The sequence below is a fragment of the Pelecanus crispus genome, chromosome 6, assembly GCF_030463565.1.
Source record: "Pelecanus crispus isolate bPelCri1 chromosome 6, bPelCri1.pri, whole genome shotgun sequence".
Taxonomy (NCBI): domain Eukaryota; kingdom Metazoa; phylum Chordata; class Aves; order Pelecaniformes; family Pelecanidae; genus Pelecanus; species Pelecanus crispus.
In genome coordinates this window covers 62,789,133-62,808,891 of record NC_134648.1, presented here as the reverse complement: position 1 = coordinate 62,808,891, position 19,759 = coordinate 62,789,133, and the positions used below count along the sequence as shown (strand labels likewise).

Here is a 19,759-nt window from a genome sequence, read left to right as displayed (position 1 = left end):
AGATAGGATTTGTCCTTTCGTTTATTTCTGTAGTTCCTTACAGGAGACAGATTATGAAATTCACTGTGTCAGTGCAGAGCTCTAAGAGCTTAATTGCGAAAGCCTGAGAGTTTAGACTGCCGCCCTGTCTCTCTGAGCAGCAGACTCTTCTGGTACTTACAAGGCCAACTATTCCTTTTCAGGCCACCTTTAGAGTTCTCTCTTTTATGTAGGTGTGTCATCTGCAGATTAGTGCTTCCTCTCATCTTTTCCACAGTCTCTGTGTTTTTTCTTGTGCAGTGCTGCTGTGGCCTCCTTTCTTTGACACACCTTTCCATGTTCACTGACTTGTTCATTTAGTTTTCTGTCCATCTAGCCTTTGGACACCTGGCATACCTATTTCCCACCCGCATGTTTTTCCCAGGCAAGTGAACCTTTCCATTTCTCTGTTGGCTCCGCCGCTGCCTCCAGATCCAATTGTTAGGTTTGTTCCCCCTGCAGTCTTCCCTCAGATCAAAGTGGAGAAAATTAAAGTCCCTCTGGCTAATTTAGGAGCAAGGGAGTTGAACTTGTTTTTCCTCTCTTATTCCTACTGGATGATCTTACTCTACAGCTCGTACCTTTTCTTGCTTGCTAAAAATAAGCCTGTTCTTTATGCAGCTGGAATATTCACTGTATTGTGCTTGGGCATACAGTTCTTCAGTGTCCTTATGGAGACCCATTTGGCTGGATCTCTTGTGTAAGTGCACTGAATCATGCTTGAATTACTTTCTTGAAAAAACGAAGAGAGGGTGAACTTGCATGTCATTCGTGAGTTTGACAAGGTAAATTACAGCTTTTTATGGTTTTTATCTTCCACAATATCACAATTTTTAGATACATAAGAAATTGTTAATGGGGTTTAGTGTTTTGTTTAATATTTAAAAATCCTTAGGTCTAGGTTTTGCCTTGCTGCAGTCTTCTCTGACTTGCAGATTCTTGATTTATGCTGTCACACACATGCTTTACCTTTATTGCTGGCTCATGTATTCATCTTGTTGCCTGCAAGATTTAAGAAAAAGCTGAAGTATGTAGGGAAAAATATATAGCAAACACTGGAAAAGTTATTTGCATAAGACTGTAGTATCTGTTCTGACTGTACTTGTTGCCTTTTATCTTAGGCAGTCTCTGTTAATAAGGAAACTTTCTAAAATTTCAGGTGGTATGGTTTTCTCTCACTTTAAACAGTAAAATTAAATACAAAAAGTAATTGTTTTCCTCATCTTTTTGGTATTCAGTTTTTGCACTGAGTTGGTAATACTACAAAAATACAAATGGAACAAATATTTCATGTGTTTTTAAAGCTAAATTGTTTGTATTCTTATATTTTAACCTAATAACAGGAAAAGAAATGTGTATTGCTCAACATTTTCCATTGAATATGAAGAGTTCAATGAATCAAAGCTGATTGTAGTTGACAGCTGGCTTGATCTTGCCGTGATTAGGTCTTTTACTGCTGGCAAAATCCACTAGCCTTTTCCGTTAGCTGATTGTTGATGAATGCAGAGAGACAGCTTTTCATATTGATAAAGAATTTGGGGAAACCTTTCTTTCATATGGAATAAGATTAAAAAATATCCTACCTCCAATTGATTGCATTGAGCCAAAAAAGCCATGCAGGAACTCATGTGTACAGTAGTTGATTTGGCTTGTTCACAGCAAAGAGTTAAACGATTAGTGTAGACAGAAAATAACAGAAACATGGAGTTGAAGCATGTTGAAGCAATGCAAATGTTTACAGCCAATGGGCAGTGCTGCAAAATAAAGATGCGCTCCCTTACAATTACATGGGAAAATAGTAAACAGCTAATTAATTACTTCTCAAAATTTGTTAGTTTTACACTTTAGTGGACATGTTATTTAAATAGTGTGTAGCTTTTGCACTTTAGTTTAAATGATTGTGGGTTTTGTTGTCACATGACTGGAATGCAGACCAGTTTGGGTTTTGTAACTCCTTGTCTCTGAATTGAAATTCTTAGTTAATCAGATTTTGTTGGATGCATTTGCTATCATTTTTAAGTTTTAAGACCTTATCAAAAGCTTGTTACTTCAAAATGGCATGGTCAACTTTTGCCTTTAACAACTTAGGTTTAATGGGAAGTGCAAGTTGTAAGCTAAGTTTCACAACTTATCTTTCAATTACAGGATACTTACTTTCAGTACATTTGTGTTTTGGAAATGTTTTATTATACTGTTCTCCTATAAACAATATTACCTCACCTAAAAACTTAATACTGAAACAATTACTTAAGGGAAGAATAAACGCACATTTGATGCTAAACATGTTATTCAGACTAATGATAAGTGCATCTTAACCATACTTAGCTATCCTATCAGAATAAGATGTTGCTTTTCTAAGAGACCCAGAAAAATATGGTTCCAAGACTATTTTTAAAGGAACTCGGACAGCGTGTTTTCAACATGTATTGTAACATGTCTGTTACTCAAAATTACTCTGAGTAAAAGGATTCGTATTGTAAACAGGTCTAAAGTTTTGTGCACAACTGATCTGTTATTTCTATAAGAATGCATACATTTCTTTAAGATAATTTACTTTTTTTAGGAGTACGAGCTTGATATTTTTATTCAAATCAGCTACTGAGTATTTTAGCTGACACTAAAATGAATATAAACATGCTTAAGATTTCTGTGGCTGTTAAAAGTGTCTGCAAAGACAAGGAAGAAGGTAGTATTTTAAATAAACGAGTTCCAGATACTACTTTTCTGTGTCGTAGAAGTGACTTATAAGCAGTTTATTTCATATGTAGCAGATGTTCAATATATGCTTAAATCCATTTCTTATTTTGAAAATCTATTTTAATGTTGTTTTGATTTTTAAGTTCTGCCTTTTCTTAGCTGCTCTGTGCTAAATAGAGGACAGCCTTACTTGTGAAATCTCTAAGAAAGCAATATGGGAAAACAGGAAATCTGGAGTCTGTGGCTTATGCTGAATAGACTTTAAATGTTTTACTATATAGAGTGACTTACTAGCATCAGGAAGTTGGAGGAATTGCTAACAAGGTGGTGTAGTTTGAGAGATGTTAAGATTTTATGAAGTATAGATAACATGAGATTTTTCTCGTGATACAGTTGAAGTGTCTTTATGCTAAGAAACTGTTAATATATTTATTTGCACAAATAAAATAACATTTTTATTACAAATTTCTGAGTAAAGTTATCAGATTCCATTTGTAATGCTAATTTCAAGATCATTTGATTATCAGGAGATAGCACATGCTAGGTATATTTTCCTTTAATTCCCAATATTCTGGTTGCCTTTTCTGGGTTTAATTAGCTTGCTCATTTCCATTAAGCTAAAAAAAGGCACATGCTATTGTCATTGGATTCTTTTAAATGGATTTCTGCTATAGGCATATTTCTGACCCAATTAAAAAAATGCAAGGCAGAACTGTGGATAAAGCCATTAAACTGGAAATAATGTCATCCATGCTGAGATCAGCAAAAACTCTATTTTCGTTTAAATAAAGCGACATACTTTCTTTTGTCTTTTTATAGTGTTACATATGAGTTTTCACACAAGATTTTCAAGTTGTCTTTGCTGTGCATGGCACTAGGATCAGGTTTTATGGAAAATGTGGTCAAACTCTATTAGAATTCTTAAATTTGGTGATATATAGGGTCAGTATGTTTCAGAAATATGAGGACGTCGGAATCAATAATCTTCAGCAGATGCTCCATCCTGTGTTCTCTCATAGTCCTCAGATAGTACAAGGAGGCCACACACGTTTCATGTAAGACCTATTTGAACTGGTATAATAAACTTCCGTAACTTCCACCTGTTTTCTCCATCACTACTGTTGTGCTGAGGACAGGTACCCAAAGTATGCGCTGGCTATTCTTATCAGCAACCTTTAAAGCTTTGTTACTAGCTGGGCTAGTTAAAGCATCCCCTAAACTATGTTACTTGAATGAGGGTTAAGGCAGAAGAGTTATGCGTGACTGATGAGCTTCTGCTGCTTGTGTCCAAGTTAGCATGGGAGAATTAGGAAATCTTTTGCTAGATTCAGCAGGCAAAGCAAGCTGTTCCTTTGTTTCCTGCTCTGGCAATTTGGTAGTTGTGCAGCCAGTGCTGTAGCACTTCCTTTGCTGTAATTGCAGCACAGAGGAGGAAAATGCAGGGATGGCCCACTGAGGTGAGAGCTCCCTGGTTTCGGGAGGCTGAGAACTGTCAGAGCCCTGATCCCAGTCTGGAATTCACTGGCTGGGGAGTGCTCCAACCTACCCCCATTCATTTTACAGTTGTCAGTCTGCTTCGTTCTGGGAAAATGCTCATTTATGTAATATACTTCACTTCCTTTGTCCACATAATGGTATACCTAGTCCCAGACCTGTCAGTTCTGTGTTTGTCATGTTAGCTATATAGATTTCTGGTGTTTGACAGCTCTATAAAGGTAAATTTCTAGTCTGGAGGTAAGTTCTGTATTCCCTCATTTGCCCTAGGAAGGAACAGCAACTTAAAACTGCTATAGATGATGGAAAACTGAGTCTTTCAGTATGTGCATTAAAAACAGAGTATTTACTTTGCATTTCTATGTAGGCATTTTAAGCCTACTCAGGAGCAACTTGCGGTACCTTTCTGGCCTTTGCTGTCCTCTCCTACTAGGCTAGTGAAGATGATGTTTTCTTTTTGCTATAGCAAAAGTTGTATGCCTCACTAATGAATCCCACACGGGGGAGTAAATGCTTTAAATCATGAGCTCGAAGGAGTTGATTCTTGGATTTTTCTCTGTTGCAGTTTCTGCCTCTAATTCAGTACTGATCTTGTCCTTGGTCTGTGTTTTTTGAGGTGGTGTTGGGGTTTTGGTTTTGTGGGGTGTGTGTGTCCCACCCCACTATCTCGAGTTTTCTTTCACGTTTATTCTGGCTGAGGATATGGTTACCTTTACCATCACAAATGTTTTTGGGATGGAGGGTATGGAGGACTTCAGAGAAGGATAGCTTCCCCCCACCCCAAGCTAAAAAAGGCCATTTGGCCAAAACATTCCTTATCTGTAATACAACTTTAGAGTGGCAGCCTATGTGAAGAATAAACAGTGTAGCTGGGTTGCAGGTGCAATATATGCTGCATTATCTTTAGTAGCTGCTCTGTATAGGCTTGTCAATAAACAAGCCTAGACATAGGCTTGCCTGCTTGTGGGATACAAGCAGAAAAACTTTCTGGGTAGCCCTTTTGATGGCCAGAGTCAGAACCAGCCATTCTGGGCTCCAAGGCAGAAGCTAAGACACAGGCTTTCTCTCCTCCCTGCATGCTGGTTGATTACATTTTATCTAGGTTATGCTGGACCTTGGCAATTGGTGGTTTAACCTCAGAATCATCTCTGACTGTGACAAGAGAGAAGGGTGGACCAGAGTCCTGAAAGAGAAGTAGTAAATGAGGGAGTAAGGATAAAGGTGACGGAGGTGAGTGATAGGAAAAAGACTAGAAAACATGTGAGAGAGAGTTCATTGTACACGATTCATTGTACAAGAATAACGCCTAGGAGAAGGTGGAGCTTGGCCAGTTTCAGGAGGCTTGAGGTACTTGAACCCTACACTTTCTAGTGCAGGGCATTGGGAAAGGAACTGAAGAAGAATTGTGTGGGAGATGGGTGTGAACACCTCTTAAAAAGAGGGAAGGAATAGATAAGGGAAGTTAATGACATAGTGGCTCTTGCAGACCTAGAAAAAGATCTGAAGAGATAGCGTGCAGGAAATGATTGGTAAATTCTTGTACTGCTCTGGTTTTCTTTTTCAATTAATTGGTTACATTATGTTTTACACTGGCTATGTGAGTGGCTAGGCATTGCTGAACCTAATAATGAGATTGCCAGTCATTATGGTGGCCTGAAAAGTTGTTGAATATTTGTTGTTTTCCTTTAAAGCTCTTACTTCTGAAATCATAACAGTCTCAGGTGTGGGTCTGGTATATGTTTCATTACTATTTTCAGAGTAACTCTCTGTTCTTACTAGTGCAAACTTAGAAAGTGATCCAAAATAAGTATCTTCATGGCTTAGACATGGAGGCAAAGGAATGTATAAAATCAAACCACATCCTAATTATCATCTTTTAAAAAATAATCTATTTCAAAAGATTAGTCTCATGGTTTTTTTATTTTAATGTTGACATAATTAGATTCCTCTTTAAAGTTTTCTGATGGGAGTAAAGTATTTTGAGTTGAGGTGCAATTTTTCATTTACTATTTTGGGTTGCCAATGAGTAAGCCATTTCATAATACCTCAGAAGCATGTAGACTGAGGACTTTTTGATGATAGACAGAACAGCATAGTGTGAGAGTAGACAGAAAGGAAGGAGGAGCAAGAAAATGAATTTTCAGAGTGACAGGACTAATGTGTAGAATTAAATATTAAAGGAGGTTCCTTTTCTTAATTAAATGCCTAGGGTATGACTTGTTTTGAGGCAGCTTGTAAACTGGTTCCCAAACTATTTAATTACTACTGTACCATTCATCTCCCCTGTCTCAAAAATATTAATCATCAAATGGTAAAATATTAGTCTGTAGTAGGAGGGTAATGTCAGAAGCTGAAACTCCAGTTCATTACAAATTCAGTCTCTCATCATGACCTTTTAAAGTGCATGCTAAACAAATAAATACAATTTTTTTTAAAGATTCTTGTCAATATTAAGAAATTAGGGAATATAGGTGTAAAGTATTCTTGTTTGTATGAGACATACATAATACTTCCTTAGTCCCTAATAATGCAGTGTTTGTTCTATAGCATTTTATTGAGGAGTTCATCTCTGTGTAAATGCTTCAGTGAATCAATGAAAAGAAATTTACAATTCAGCAAAACTGTCTGCTTTGATGTATCACCACGTAGCAAATGAATCTGTGGAATCTGGAGGAGTAGATATTTGTAGTGGCTTCTTAGTGCCTCCTTCAGAAGGCAGTTCTGCAGGAGGTAGGTTTCTCTTGCTGCAGGAGAAAGGAGGAGGTCTGGACCTTACATGTGATAGGCTCGTGTTTGTTATGAGAGGTGAGTGACTTCATGGGTGACATTGTTAATAACTAGTATGAACAGCAGCGACTTAAGAATCCGAGAAACCAACAACCTCATTAAAGAACTGAGAAAATGTAGCACTCTCTTTGCCTTGCATAACCTGAGGTTCTGAAGAAGGACCGAGACTGACTTTTTTCAGTGGTGGTAGTTGCATACAGATTACTACAAGCAGACTCAACTAATAGGAAATGCTCCAAATGAATTGATTCAACTAGATTTCGGCAAGAGAAAGATTCAGTGGTTTTAATGCTGTTTCACAAGTGATACTGTCCTGTTTTGGAGACCTGAAATCAGCAACAGTCTATCTGAAAATAATTGATTTGATGTCGAAGAGGAATTCCACTTGGTCTGTTTACTGGTTTTGCCATGTGGATGAAAAGGAGCAAACTGCGAGTGAAGTTACAGGTTTAAAACTTTGTTTCCTCCGTTGCCTCTCCTTTTCTTTCCTAAGTATAGTGTAGTTATTTTAAGTGACGGGGACACTTACTGGTATTCAGTGAGGTGAACGTTAAAAGATTTCTCTAGAGCGTTTATATTTAAATGGTTAATTATCACTTTCCCATGTTCTTGTGCTTTGCCATGTATAAAAGGCTTTTAGACATTACACTTTGTAAGTGGAACATTTTACAATAGTTAATAGCTTCTTCAAGGAGAAGCTAATATTTGCATTCATCTTATGATTAATCTTCTATATTTTACATAATACAAAATAATGCAGTATTTTTTTCAGGCATTATAAGATATACTTCCAAATATGCTTATTTAAAGCAGTAGAAATTCTGAGCTTTTGTATCAAACTGGTTTTTTGTTTCTGTTGCTTTTACAAACCTGTTTCTTACTGTCATTGGGCATTCCAGGTTACATTTTCCATTTAGAAAACCTGTAATTTTCACTTGGTGAAATGGCTTTTTGTTTTTTTTTAAATATGCACAACCCCTATACAGATACCACTTTTTGAGTCTGGATATATTTTTAACAAGATTTCTTAGCAGAAAAAACATCTCTGTGTTTCCTGGACAGTGTTATACTTAAAATTACTACTGGAAATAGAAAGAGCTATCAATGTTGTTAACTTGAACTGATGATCAAAGCAGAAAGGAAGGAAGCACTGGGAAGACTTTGCATAGAATCATAGTCTGATGCAAGTTGTATATTTTTGAAACGGAGCATATTGAGAAAATATCAATTCAAACACCACCCCCCCACACTTTTACTTTTAAAATCAGTTATCCAGAGGGAAGCCTTCAAGCCATTCTGAGGCCCTTTTAAGAATTACCTACAGAGTCCAGCAGAAGCAGATGTAGAGGTTTAAGTTTTTCTGGCAGAAGGTCATGCCAAAGGAAGTCAGCAGAGCCTGAACATGTTCTGGGAGCAGCATCTGGTTTTTCTATGTTATTTTCTTGTCTCAAGTGAGCATATTTTGGTTTGTGGATGGCACTTGGAAAAGCTTCCTTACTTTCTTACCCAATTAGTGCCTTTCAGTCTGTAATTAATAATAAAATGTCTCTCTGATTTATTCGCTGGTGGCCACAAGTGCATACAAGTTATTTGGCCTTAAAGAATATTGTGAAGGGCTCTTGTCTGTCATAAGTCATGCTAATAAAAAAAGTGCACGCTACTAAGTTCAGTCTTTTTTTTTTTTTTAATTACTGTGCTCACTAACAAAGTGTTGAAATAGAGAATTAGTGTTTTGGGTGGATTTTACCTTTTGTTCTAGTTCCACTATTCTATGCAGCTATAACTGTAAATGAACACACAAATTTTTTTTAATCACTTCTCTACCATAAATAGTTTTCATTATTGTTGGCTAGTAAGAGGAATTTCAGTTCTAGTATCCACTAAGAATTATAAATTTTACTCCCTAGTTTATTCAGTAGGAAAAGTTCAAAAAGGGACAATAACTTCCTCTAGAAATTTTAGTCTGACATGTCTGTATTATGCGTCTAAGATACGGCAACTTTAAAAGTTAGTTTTCCACATCTGGCTCATTTTAGTGACTGACCTTGTGCATATCTTACCTGAAATTGTGTGCAGAAACATGAAATATTAATTAGCATTCAAGGAGGGGGAAAGGAGAAAAAAAAAAAAGGAGAAATCAGTTATTTTAAAATAAATATTATTTTCCTTTCCTGACTGAAGCTTAAAGAAACAGTTCTGTATTATGCATTGATTGGAGACCTGACACTTACTTAAGTAGGAGTTTGATACAGGAATATGAAACAAGCCATTCAAAGTGGCTGAGATACTTCAGTATCAACAAGATGTTAAAGGAGTATTTTACTTTTCGTAGAGTGAAGTACAAGTATTGCAGGGGACATGTTGTCAGACAAGATCACTGCAGAACTGCATTGGAAGTCAGTAGGGTGAGCCCAGAAAAGCAGAGCAGCTAAATCAGCTTTCCTTTGGGATCAGGTTTGATCAGATCCACAATCTGATGCTTGGTTGATTGGGGTGGGGATGTGTTTGGGGTTTTTTCTTTTTTTTCTTCCTTTCTTTTTTTCAGCGTGTCTGTAATAAAACATTTAGATCTCATTCCAGTTTGTAATCATTAATTTGAAACAGAGGGGTTTTTATCAATACATCCAAAATATTTAATTCTCTCTTCTTTTTCAGCAGTATTGACTCTGTTGGGGATAGGAAATGATGGAATTTTAATTTGTTTCTACTAATAGTGTAGTCATGTAGTTTGGTCAGAATACTACATTTTTTTAATTGAATTGTTACAAGGCAGTAATTCGGCTTTTAAATTGATCCAATAAATTGACTGAATTACATGTAAATACCTTGAAACAGTCTTGGGCTATGCTGAACTTTCTGGCTTTCCAGTATGATTTTTCAAAGGCTGGTATTCTAAAGTTGTGGTTGAACCGTGGAATTCTAAGGTTGTGGGTTTTGGTTTTCTGAGTAGCAAAGCAGCTATTGGGCTAGTGTCAGCTTCTGGAATTTGTAGTGTTACACTGTACTCTCTCTCATGATTGCATAGTAAAAAACGTGGTTGAATTGAAGTAATTTAATGTAGAGATTTAAATTATATTTGTTGATAGAACTATGAATATACTGAAACAATGCAATCATTTTTAAAAACACATAATATTTGGTCTCACACATTGTCACAGCATCATACAAATTTTGAATAATTTTCAGTAATTGCATCTCTATCCCAAATTTGTAATTGATTTGTTAGTTTTGGAATGCAAAAGGAGTGATAAAGCCCCACTAATATCTTGTCTTTTCATTCAAAGTTTGCTCAGTAGTAGCCACTTACTTATCCAAAGGGGATCAACTTCACTTTGCTTCACTTTGTACAGACTGGTTTTCACAGATTCTTACTTTAAATGCTGCAGTCTGCCAGGAAATTTCACCATCTTTGGATGTGAGCTTAGTGACAGCCTTTATCTAAGCTGTGATGTAAGGGTTCTTGTGTGGTCTTGTCCTGCGCTAGGTACATAATGCTAACCACCAGTTAAAGCTGCCAAGGCAGTTACACTGAAAGTGTTAAGAAAGGAAAGAAGCTTCAGATTCCAATTACTGCTTAAAATACCTACTTGCATGTTTGTTATCACATGTGCCATACCAGTACTCTGTACCAATTCTACGGAACTTCTTAACAGAGCAGTGTTAAACATAGTATAAGGGCTTTTTTCTCTTGTTTGTTTTGTCTCTTAGTGTTTTCCTCTTTCATCTGCTTTTCCACTTCTTGCTTTTTCTGTGCCTGGTACGTGCACAGTCTGTGTCCTTTCTTTCTGCTCTGAGGTTCCTTACTCTTTCATAGGTATCTATCATTATACTTCCTCTGAGGACTGGGGAGGAGGTTTTAGCCTTCCTCTGAGGAGTGGGGGTTTAGCTTCTATAGTCAGAACACTTAATATACGTCAACACATTAATGTAACGTTTTGTGTTCTGCAGGTTGGAAATCCACGTGTTGAACTCACTCTTTCTGAACTTCAAGATATGGCTGCCCGACAACAGCAGCAGATTGAAAACCAACAGCAAATGTTGGTTGCTAAGGTAATAATTCTATACAGATCATAATAAATACACATTTCCTTCAATATATGCAAACATAAGTTTCATGGATGCAGAAAAACATGCAAATCCATTCTAGATCAGCTCAAGAAAGAGCTTGAGAAGTCCATTGTTTTACCAAGTTAATCTTAACCTAGGCAATATAAAACATTTTGGTGTAAATGATACTGTAACAATCTATGTCAAGGCAAGTTATGTGACTTTATAAAAATATTGCTAGGCTTTATTTGTCTCTTGTGAGGCCCACTTCATGATGTGTGATAGACCAGGCTTGACTCTACGCTCATCTTCAGTAGCTCATTCACTCCGGCATAGCAATAGCGGTGTGAGATGAGAATATGCTCACTTCGTATATATTCATCTATGACATTTCTAAAGTCTCTGAGATGTAAGAATCTAACTGTGTTTTCAGAGCGGGGAGCGGGTTTAATGTTTTTGACATTGTTGTAGGTGTTATAATATACAATATGCATTGGATGCTTGGAGTATTTAGGAATCAACCTATCAATTCTGTTGTTCTTTTTTGATGGCAATAATGTAGAAAAAGAAACATTTTCCTTGTGTGCCTGGCAGAAGCACTGTTATTTAGAACCGGAACATTATCTTCCAGTAGGTCAGCTTGTTTAAAATGGTCTGTTGGACATATTTTCTCTTTTCTGGGAAGCTGAATAACAGTGTTGGAAGTTCATTTTGCAACAGCAGGAAAAGTGTTAATAGTTGCAGAAAACAAATGCCAGAGGAAGCTTCATAGATGTGTTTGAATGAGTGTTCAGGTTAGGGTTGTATTTGCACATATATGTAAATTTGATATTTGGTAAAAAAATCTTGACTCTCTGCTCTAAAACAAACTTGTTCAATTAATCTTAAGGGTTTTTCTAGGAGGACTGATACATATTTTAACTAGATGCAACTTTTTCTGATTTCTGGAAATAAAAAAAACCACTGATAGTAGTGATGGGTTTTTCTAAGTTAACTTTTTTTTAAATAAATGGGTAACAGGTACCTTTTGTCTAAAACCTCATTTTGTCAGGAACAACGTTTGCGTTACCTGAAGCAGCAAGAACGTCGTCAGCAGCAGTCTGTTTCTGAAAATGAAAAGCTTCAAAAACTTAAAGAACGTGTTGAAACCCAGGAGACAAAGCTGAAAAAAATCCGTGCCATGAGAGGACAAGTGGACTACAGCAAGATCATGAATGGCAATCTATGTATGTGGAATTTTTAAGTAATTTATTTAATTTAATTTACTATTCACTGCATGACTAGCAAATAATGCTATCTTGCTAGTCAATATAACATTGAAGCAGGATTTCAGATAGAATGTTTTTTGTCTTACAGAGGGTCATGTGTTTCTATGAAATTTGTATATGACGTAACTTTTTGTTTTATATAGCCAGGGATAAAGTCAGAATAAATCTGTTCTATAACTATTAGGAAATATTATGACTGTTAGCAAATTCCCAACACATACATATGCATGCATATACTAGATTTAAAACTAGTGTGTTGTTAATTTTTTAATTCTACAGGTATTGATAAATACAAATTCTGCTTTACTTAATTCTTTTTTGTTATTTTTGTCTTGTTAATTTTAGCAACTGAAATTGAGCATATAAGTGCCATGTTCCAGGAAAAGCAGCAGGAGCTACAGGCTGCAGTGTTAAAAGTGGATCAACTTACTCAGCAACTGGAGGATTTAAGAAAAGGCAAACTGAATGGGTTTCAGTCTTACAATGGACAAATGACGGGACCTGCAGCAGTAGAATTAAAAAAGTTGTATCAAGAGCTACAGGTAAGTAGTAGAGAGATGCTATTTGGATGATAGCTATAGATATTAAAAACGTGTATTACTGCTCTTACAGGTGCCCATTTAGTTCTGTGACATCTTATAAAACTGGTGTATTGGAATCCTGTTAATGTGTAAGGGTGTAGTTAGCATATAACTCTCTTTAAAACAGAATTTCATTAGCTTTAAAACCTATTTTTGTTGTTGCTCGTACACATGATGATATAAAGCGTGCAAGTGGTCTGAAGGGCATTTCTCAGCCCCTAATACTGAATGTTGACATAATCTGGTATTTGTTTTAATCTCTCTTTAAAAAAAAAAAAAGAAAATTCATTGCAGTACTTCTCTATTTTGAAAAGAACTGGGTGTAGCAAGCTTACTTAGATGTCAGCTTAACTTGGAGACAGGACAGTGAAGAAAATTGTATTTAAAATATATTGTGAAAATATAGCTATAATGTCTTGTGTAAATAAACAAAATACATAGGAATTAAATAACACATTTTAACAGAATCATCAAAAATATAAGCTGCACTGTATGCACTGCACTATATAGTGCACTATAGCTGCGGTATATTACAGAATCATAGAACCGTTTAGGTTGGAAAAGACTTTTAAGATCATCCAGTCCAACGATTAACCTAACCAAGTCCACCACTAACCAATTAAGGGTAGAGTAATAATTAATTTCATGTTTCCTGGCTTGGTGGCTGGCTTATTTTTTAATGAAAGTAAAACTAGGAATCATTAAGGTTGGAAAGGACCTCTAAGATCATCAGTCCAACCATCAACCCAACACCACCATGCCTACTAAACCATGTCCCGAAGTGCCATGTCTACCCATTTTTTGAACACCTCCAGGGATGGTGACTCCACCACCTCTCTGGGCAGCCTGTTCCAATGCTTGACCACTCTCTCTGTGAAGAAATTTTTCCTAATATCCAATCTAAACCTCCCCTGATGCAGCTTGAGGCCATTTCCTCTCGTCCTATCGCTGACTACTTGGGAGAAGAGAGCAACATCCACCTTGCTAAAACCTCCTTTCAGGTAGTTGTAGAGAGCGATAAGGTCACCCCTCAGCCTCCTCTTCTCCAGGCTAAACAATCCCAGTTCCCTCAGCCGCTCCTCATGAGACTTGTTCTCTAGACCCTTCACCAGCTTCGTTCACACAGTATTCCCTGTATCACTATCATATATCTTCCTCCAAGACGACTGCTGCGTCTAAAGTGTAGTTCTTGCAACAGTAACTAAATATAACATTTACATTGAAATTTTGTCAAGTTTTTATGTTTAAAAGTTATGGAATACTTAATTGTGTGCCAATGTGCCAGGATTTGAGGGCTTTTTTTATTTACTCATGCACTTTATTGTGAGCAAGGCAACAGCTCTAATATATATTTAATATTTCAAAATTAATTTAAATTTCAAAATCAATTTCACTCATTTCTTTACACGAGCAAATACAACATACAAATTAATCACATTTTTTTATTAATTAGGAATAAGGATCCTTTTTCCCTCTTTTTCCCCTTTCTCCATTTATACAAGGCATATAGAATCATAAAATGGAATCATAGACTAGTTTGGGTTGGAAGGGACTTTTAAAGGTCATCTCATCCAACCCCCCCTGCAGTAAGCAGGGATATCTTCAACTAGATCTACCTTTCGTGTATTTCTAAGTGCAAAGATACTCAATAGATTAAGATTTCTCTCTTGTGCTTCACAATGATCCCATACATCATTATCAAGACTTAAATTTGCCTCAGGTTTTTTTTGGCATGTAACATTACCGTGAAAATTGGAACAGTGATACAATACTGTCAGAGTTATTGAAGGTATGAAAAAATGCCAATGGGACAGCAAGAGGAGTAATTATAAAGACTGTCTCAGTTGATTTAAACCACAAAGGTAATCCATCCCCTAATCTTACTGGAAACCTGTTGTAAGGGTTTCAGTTTAATCCTCACATAGAGAGGAAAATCTGTGCCTGGGCCCTGCACTAGCAGTTCAGTTAACCTCCCGTCCAGACATCAAGAAATTTCATGTGGAACTGGAAACAGGACCAATAGCATAATTTCTGTTTCAAGTTTTATATCACTTAGTTTTCATGATATTCAAACTGCTTGGTGCTTAAACATAACTTTTAACAAACATTTTCTGTGACGTAATTTTTCATGGTGTAATTCAGTTCTGAAATGTCTTTATGCCTAGTTCTTCAATCCATTTGCTATAAATGGGATGCAGTCTATGTGTATTTAATAGGTATCCACTAGTTTATTAGGACATTCTTTTGCTGCTTTCTTTAAGAGTTGTTCATGGTTGCAAATGCTAATTTGACAGGCTGCGTGGAAGCATAACATTAGATACGTCAGAACATAGTTGCTTTGGGTTTTTTAACATGATATTAAAAAACAACTCGATAACAGAGAAAATGAAGCAACTGTCCTAACAAGTGTGTTTTGTTTTGCCCCCCCCCCCCCCCCCCCCCCTTTTTTTTTTCCCTTTGAAGATTCGTAACAGGCTTAACCAGGAGCAGAACTCCAAGCTTCAGCAGCAGAAAGAACTCTTAAACAAACGTAATATGGAGGTGGCTATGATGGACAAGCGAATCAATGAGCTGCGTGAACGACTATACAAGAAAAAAGTTGAGGCACGTCAAAAAGAAAACATTCCTGTAAGATAAACTGTTAAAAGGGCCACACTTTAGTTTATCAAGAGCCCATAAAAACTACATAGAATCTCACTTTTTCCCAGCTGAGTAATACAACTACATGTAAAGAACCTGTTTTAAAAGTCCCAGGCTTCTTCAAACTATTTTATGGTTTTGAATAGATATCAGAAAACTGTTGGACAGAATGTGTTTCCTGTTACTTTTCTTTATGGCACAGATCATACTATATTAAAAATTATAGTAGTTTATATTTCTAGGAAGGAAAGTGAGATTATGGGATGTGTTTTAAAGCATGAAATCATAAAAAGTTTGGCTTTTATAAAATATTCATCTTTCAATATGGAAAATTGATAAAAATGTAAATGGTGTGCTAAAGTTAGTCTTAATAGTTGTCTGGAACTTTGAAAAGAAGTTGCACAGTAGACCACTTGTCTAAGGACTAGAGAGATCAGTTCTGGATTCCCATACGTATTCCTAGCTGGAGGTATTGCTTTAAAAAAAATCAAAACATATTTGACCATTTAAGAATTCATTTTAGCCCATTTGCCTAAGAAAGGCACAACGAAAGAGACCTTATACAGATAAAGGTTTCTACAAGAAATGTATGTGCTGTGGCTGAGAAATTTAATTTTTGAGGTGTTGATTTTAGGGAATAAAGTTTGTACTTTCTACTACTTTTTTTTGGGGGGTGGGGGGAGGTGGAAGCATGGCGTATGGTAACATAGTTATTAAGATTTCTTAGCTACTGGGCATGGTTCTAGGTAATTAAATTTAGACCTCCTGTTTGTGCACAAATGCTTAGATTAAATGAAAGTTCACATTTCAATTTGCCTGATTTTTTTAGTTGAATCGTATTAATGGAACTTCATCACCTCAGTCATCCCTGAGTGCTTCAGGAAGGGTGGCAGCAGTAGGACCTTACATCCAAGTTCCAAGTGCTGGTACTTATGCTGTACCAGTAGATCCAGTTAAACCACAGTCTCTCACCATTGCTTCTAGCTCAACACACGGAAGATCAAAATCTGGTAAGCACTTAAGTGTGGTGTTTATTAATACACATGGTTTGGAAAGAAGTAATAAAGAAAAGAAGTAATCTTAGGAGACCCAGTGTTGGCATAATCTCTGTAGTGGAAGAGGCAAGTTTTAGATGTCTTGATACTACTCTGTGAATTGGACATTAATCATTTGAAATGCAGCATTTTTGCCTCTTTCCATGAATTTTTCTTAGGAGACTGACTGTTTTCCTTGAAATTTTACTAGCTGGTGCACCACTAAAAGGAGCACATGTTCCTTCACAGATTCGATGTTCTGTCTTTAATTGCTTTTCAATTAGTTTGTGTATTTGAATATAATAATGAAATCAACTTTGTGGCAAACAATATTATAAACAACTCTTTACAGTATGTTGCTTTTTGTCAAGTAAAACAAAGCTAGTGAACAAGTAAAAATAATACTACTTCTCAGAAGGAGGCTAAATAGGAAAATAGAATAAAACTATGGGAGGTTTTTGCTCCAACTGAGATGTGAGAATTTGTGGTGCTTGAAGCATTTCTGAAATGGAATAACCTTAGTATTGATGCTGTTTACTTGTTTCTGCCTTCATTAGTGAAGGAGCTGCCCCTCCAGAGTACTCCCCAGAACTTGAGATCCAAAATTGGCTCCTATGTCTCCCATAAGTAATAATGCCATCTACATTATAAAATAGAATTTTTTTTTTTTTTTTCATTTACATTGGGTACTGAAGGAAACAGGTCATGACATTTGTGCCTTAAGTTCTCATTCTGGCAAAGCTCACCTCTCTGCTCACATCTTAGCAAAAACAGAATTCTTAAGAAATGGTTAGCTAGGAAAATGCATATAATACAAATAAAAATGCACAATCCCATGGGTCTAACCACAGGACTTAGTTTACCTGGTCTCCTAGGAGACACATCTAAAATGGGATAAGCGATGACCACTAGAGCAGAGCTTCTGTGATACTCACATACGTTCCAATACTTAAAACTGAATACTCCAGCAAAGTTTGCAGCATGCTTCCAAATGGGGAGGAAGAGATGGAGGGAGGACAGTCTGAACATCTCTGCAGGAAAGAATGATAGAAATGCCCCCCCTCAAAACCCTAAGGTCAGGAAGTGAAACTGTCCAAACAGAAGTTGAAAAAACCCGAGTCTTTTCCATTGATATAGGTGATCTAACAATACCCTTAGTGTAATTCAAAGGCTGTACAAACCCCATCACTGTGGTTTTATGGAAAAGTCTTAAGAATATGGAATGACTTAATTGCAGGGTGAAGTGACAGATTTGCAACAGTTTTGTTTTCAGACATGTGGATTCCTCTTCCACATATGGGAAAGTACAGGTCATAACTTTTAAGTTCACCAACCAAAAATAATTCACTGTTTTGTAAATATCAACCTCAGAAGATACACATACCTGCTTCTAGACCTATCTCAGGAGGTTACAAGATATCTGAATGATAACTTTTTGATTTTATAAAAGTAATTATTCTACCTTAGGACTGACTTTGTGTTTATTACTCTGAATGTACTTGAATAAAGTCCTATAAGTAAAGTCCTATAAGATAGATTTATGTAAGGAGAAGCTTACATACTCCCAGGAAGAAAAGAAATTGAGATTTTATTTTTTTTTCAACTGTCATGCTTTTATTTCTCATTATATGAGTGTTCCTGTTCTAATGTCTCCATTGTCATTGTTATAATTTTCCCACCACTTTTTTTCTTTCTTTTTCTGTGTAACTGGATCTGCCTTGGTGTGTCCGGTAGAGACAGACTGTGGGTGTGTGAAAAAATCTCCAGACACCTGGAAGGTTTCTGATTTAGACATAATAGTGGATCCTATTCTGTCACCTCCCACTTCTCTGCAGTCTGCTGTTCACAATGTCATCCGCCTGGCACCTACTCTCTTTGACACCCAGCACTGTGAGTCCGTGGAAGATCTCTGGCTAGCTAAGAACTCAGTTTTTAATATGGTCATCTGAGCTCTTGCATACAGATGCATATTAAACAGCATCTTTAGAACTTGTGTTGTGGTCTGGCATGTAGAAGATGCTGTTGAAATGTAAAATTGTTGAGACGTTGCTTTTCATCTTTGAAGGAAACAGTGTTGCAGCAAATTCATCCCTGGAGTACTGGAGTAGTATACTAGGGATGAGTTTTCTTCATTAAAAAACCTTGAAATTTTCTAATTGTTATTAGAAAATTCATGGTAATCACCAAAGCATGTTTTAGTATATCTCAGATTCGATAGATGTATTACATACAGGTTTAGCTTGAGTTACTTTGTGGGAAACTTTGAGTTTCCATGGTGGCTGGGATAAAAGCTCACTCTGTCCAAGTCAATAGCAAGAATCTTGCTGACTTCCGTTGGACAAAAATGTTATATATGGTTTGCATTACAGCACTTCAGTTGCTATAATAAGTAACCTGGATCCAGACCTACAAAAATTTTTAGGTAAAATCAGAGAAAACACACACCTTTTGTGTCTGCATGTGACTGTCTTATTTATGTAAATACAAAATGGACTGGTGGGAGTTGAAATATGCTGGGTGTTAGGTAGTCTCACAAGTGGCAGACAAGAGGCTACATTTGGAGGAGAACATGAAGCCAGTTGGTTGAAATGGCTGTGGGGTGGCTGAGAGCAGGAGCTAGTGAGGGCTTGTCAGAAGGGCGTTGCCATCAGATGGGCAAGAGTCTGGGACCTGTTCAGTCTAACCAAAGATAGCAGAAGGCAGACGCTGTTTGGTTGCCTCCTCGTAGCACCTATCGCACAGCCTCTGGCGCCATACGCTGCAGTTGCAGATTGCAATAGCAGCTTAATTAAGTGCCTGAGATTCATCTTGGGCTGTGGGAGTACGCGAGAGGTGCACTCAAATAATGCATGGTAGTTGGCGAGTCTGCCAGATTGTAATATGAAGGACATGACGGTGGGAACAGTTACATTCTCATGTTTATCTAAGTAGAATGAAACAGAGACATTAGAGAGAGGGGAAAGAGTCTGAATTTACTTCCAGTCTGTTACCTCAGAATTTGGGGATGAACATCCTAATATCTGGAATTTGAAGGATTACAAAAAGTTTTTGTATAACTGTCTTTCTAATGGAAGAGTGTGGGCCTGTATTTGCAGGTAAGATAGTGAAATTCTTTGGGATTTTTGCTGTTGTTTCCATAAGTGCTTTCTTAATAGCTAAACTTATGGCTAAAGATGCTTTCATGTTTAGCGTG

General features: G+C 36.7%; 1 protein-coding gene across 1 annotated transcript in view; it reads left to right on the top strand.

The window, feature by feature from the left end:
- The window catches only part of PPP1R13B (protein phosphatase 1 regulatory subunit 13B), a 60,673-nt gene that overhangs the window by 31,398 nt on the left and 9,516 nt on the right, over positions 1–19,759 (top strand). The window contains exons 5-10 of the mRNA XM_075712574.1: positions 10,945–11,046; positions 12,095–12,269; positions 12,657–12,853; positions 15,356–15,520; positions 16,362–16,542; positions 18,301–18,456. Of these exons, the coding sequence (XP_075568689.1) occupies positions 10,945–11,046; positions 12,095–12,269; positions 12,657–12,853; positions 15,356–15,520; positions 16,362–16,542; positions 18,301–18,456 (976 nt within the window). The remainder of the gene's footprint in view (positions 1–10,944; positions 11,047–12,094; positions 12,270–12,656; positions 12,854–15,355; positions 15,521–16,361; positions 16,543–18,300; positions 18,457–19,759) is intronic.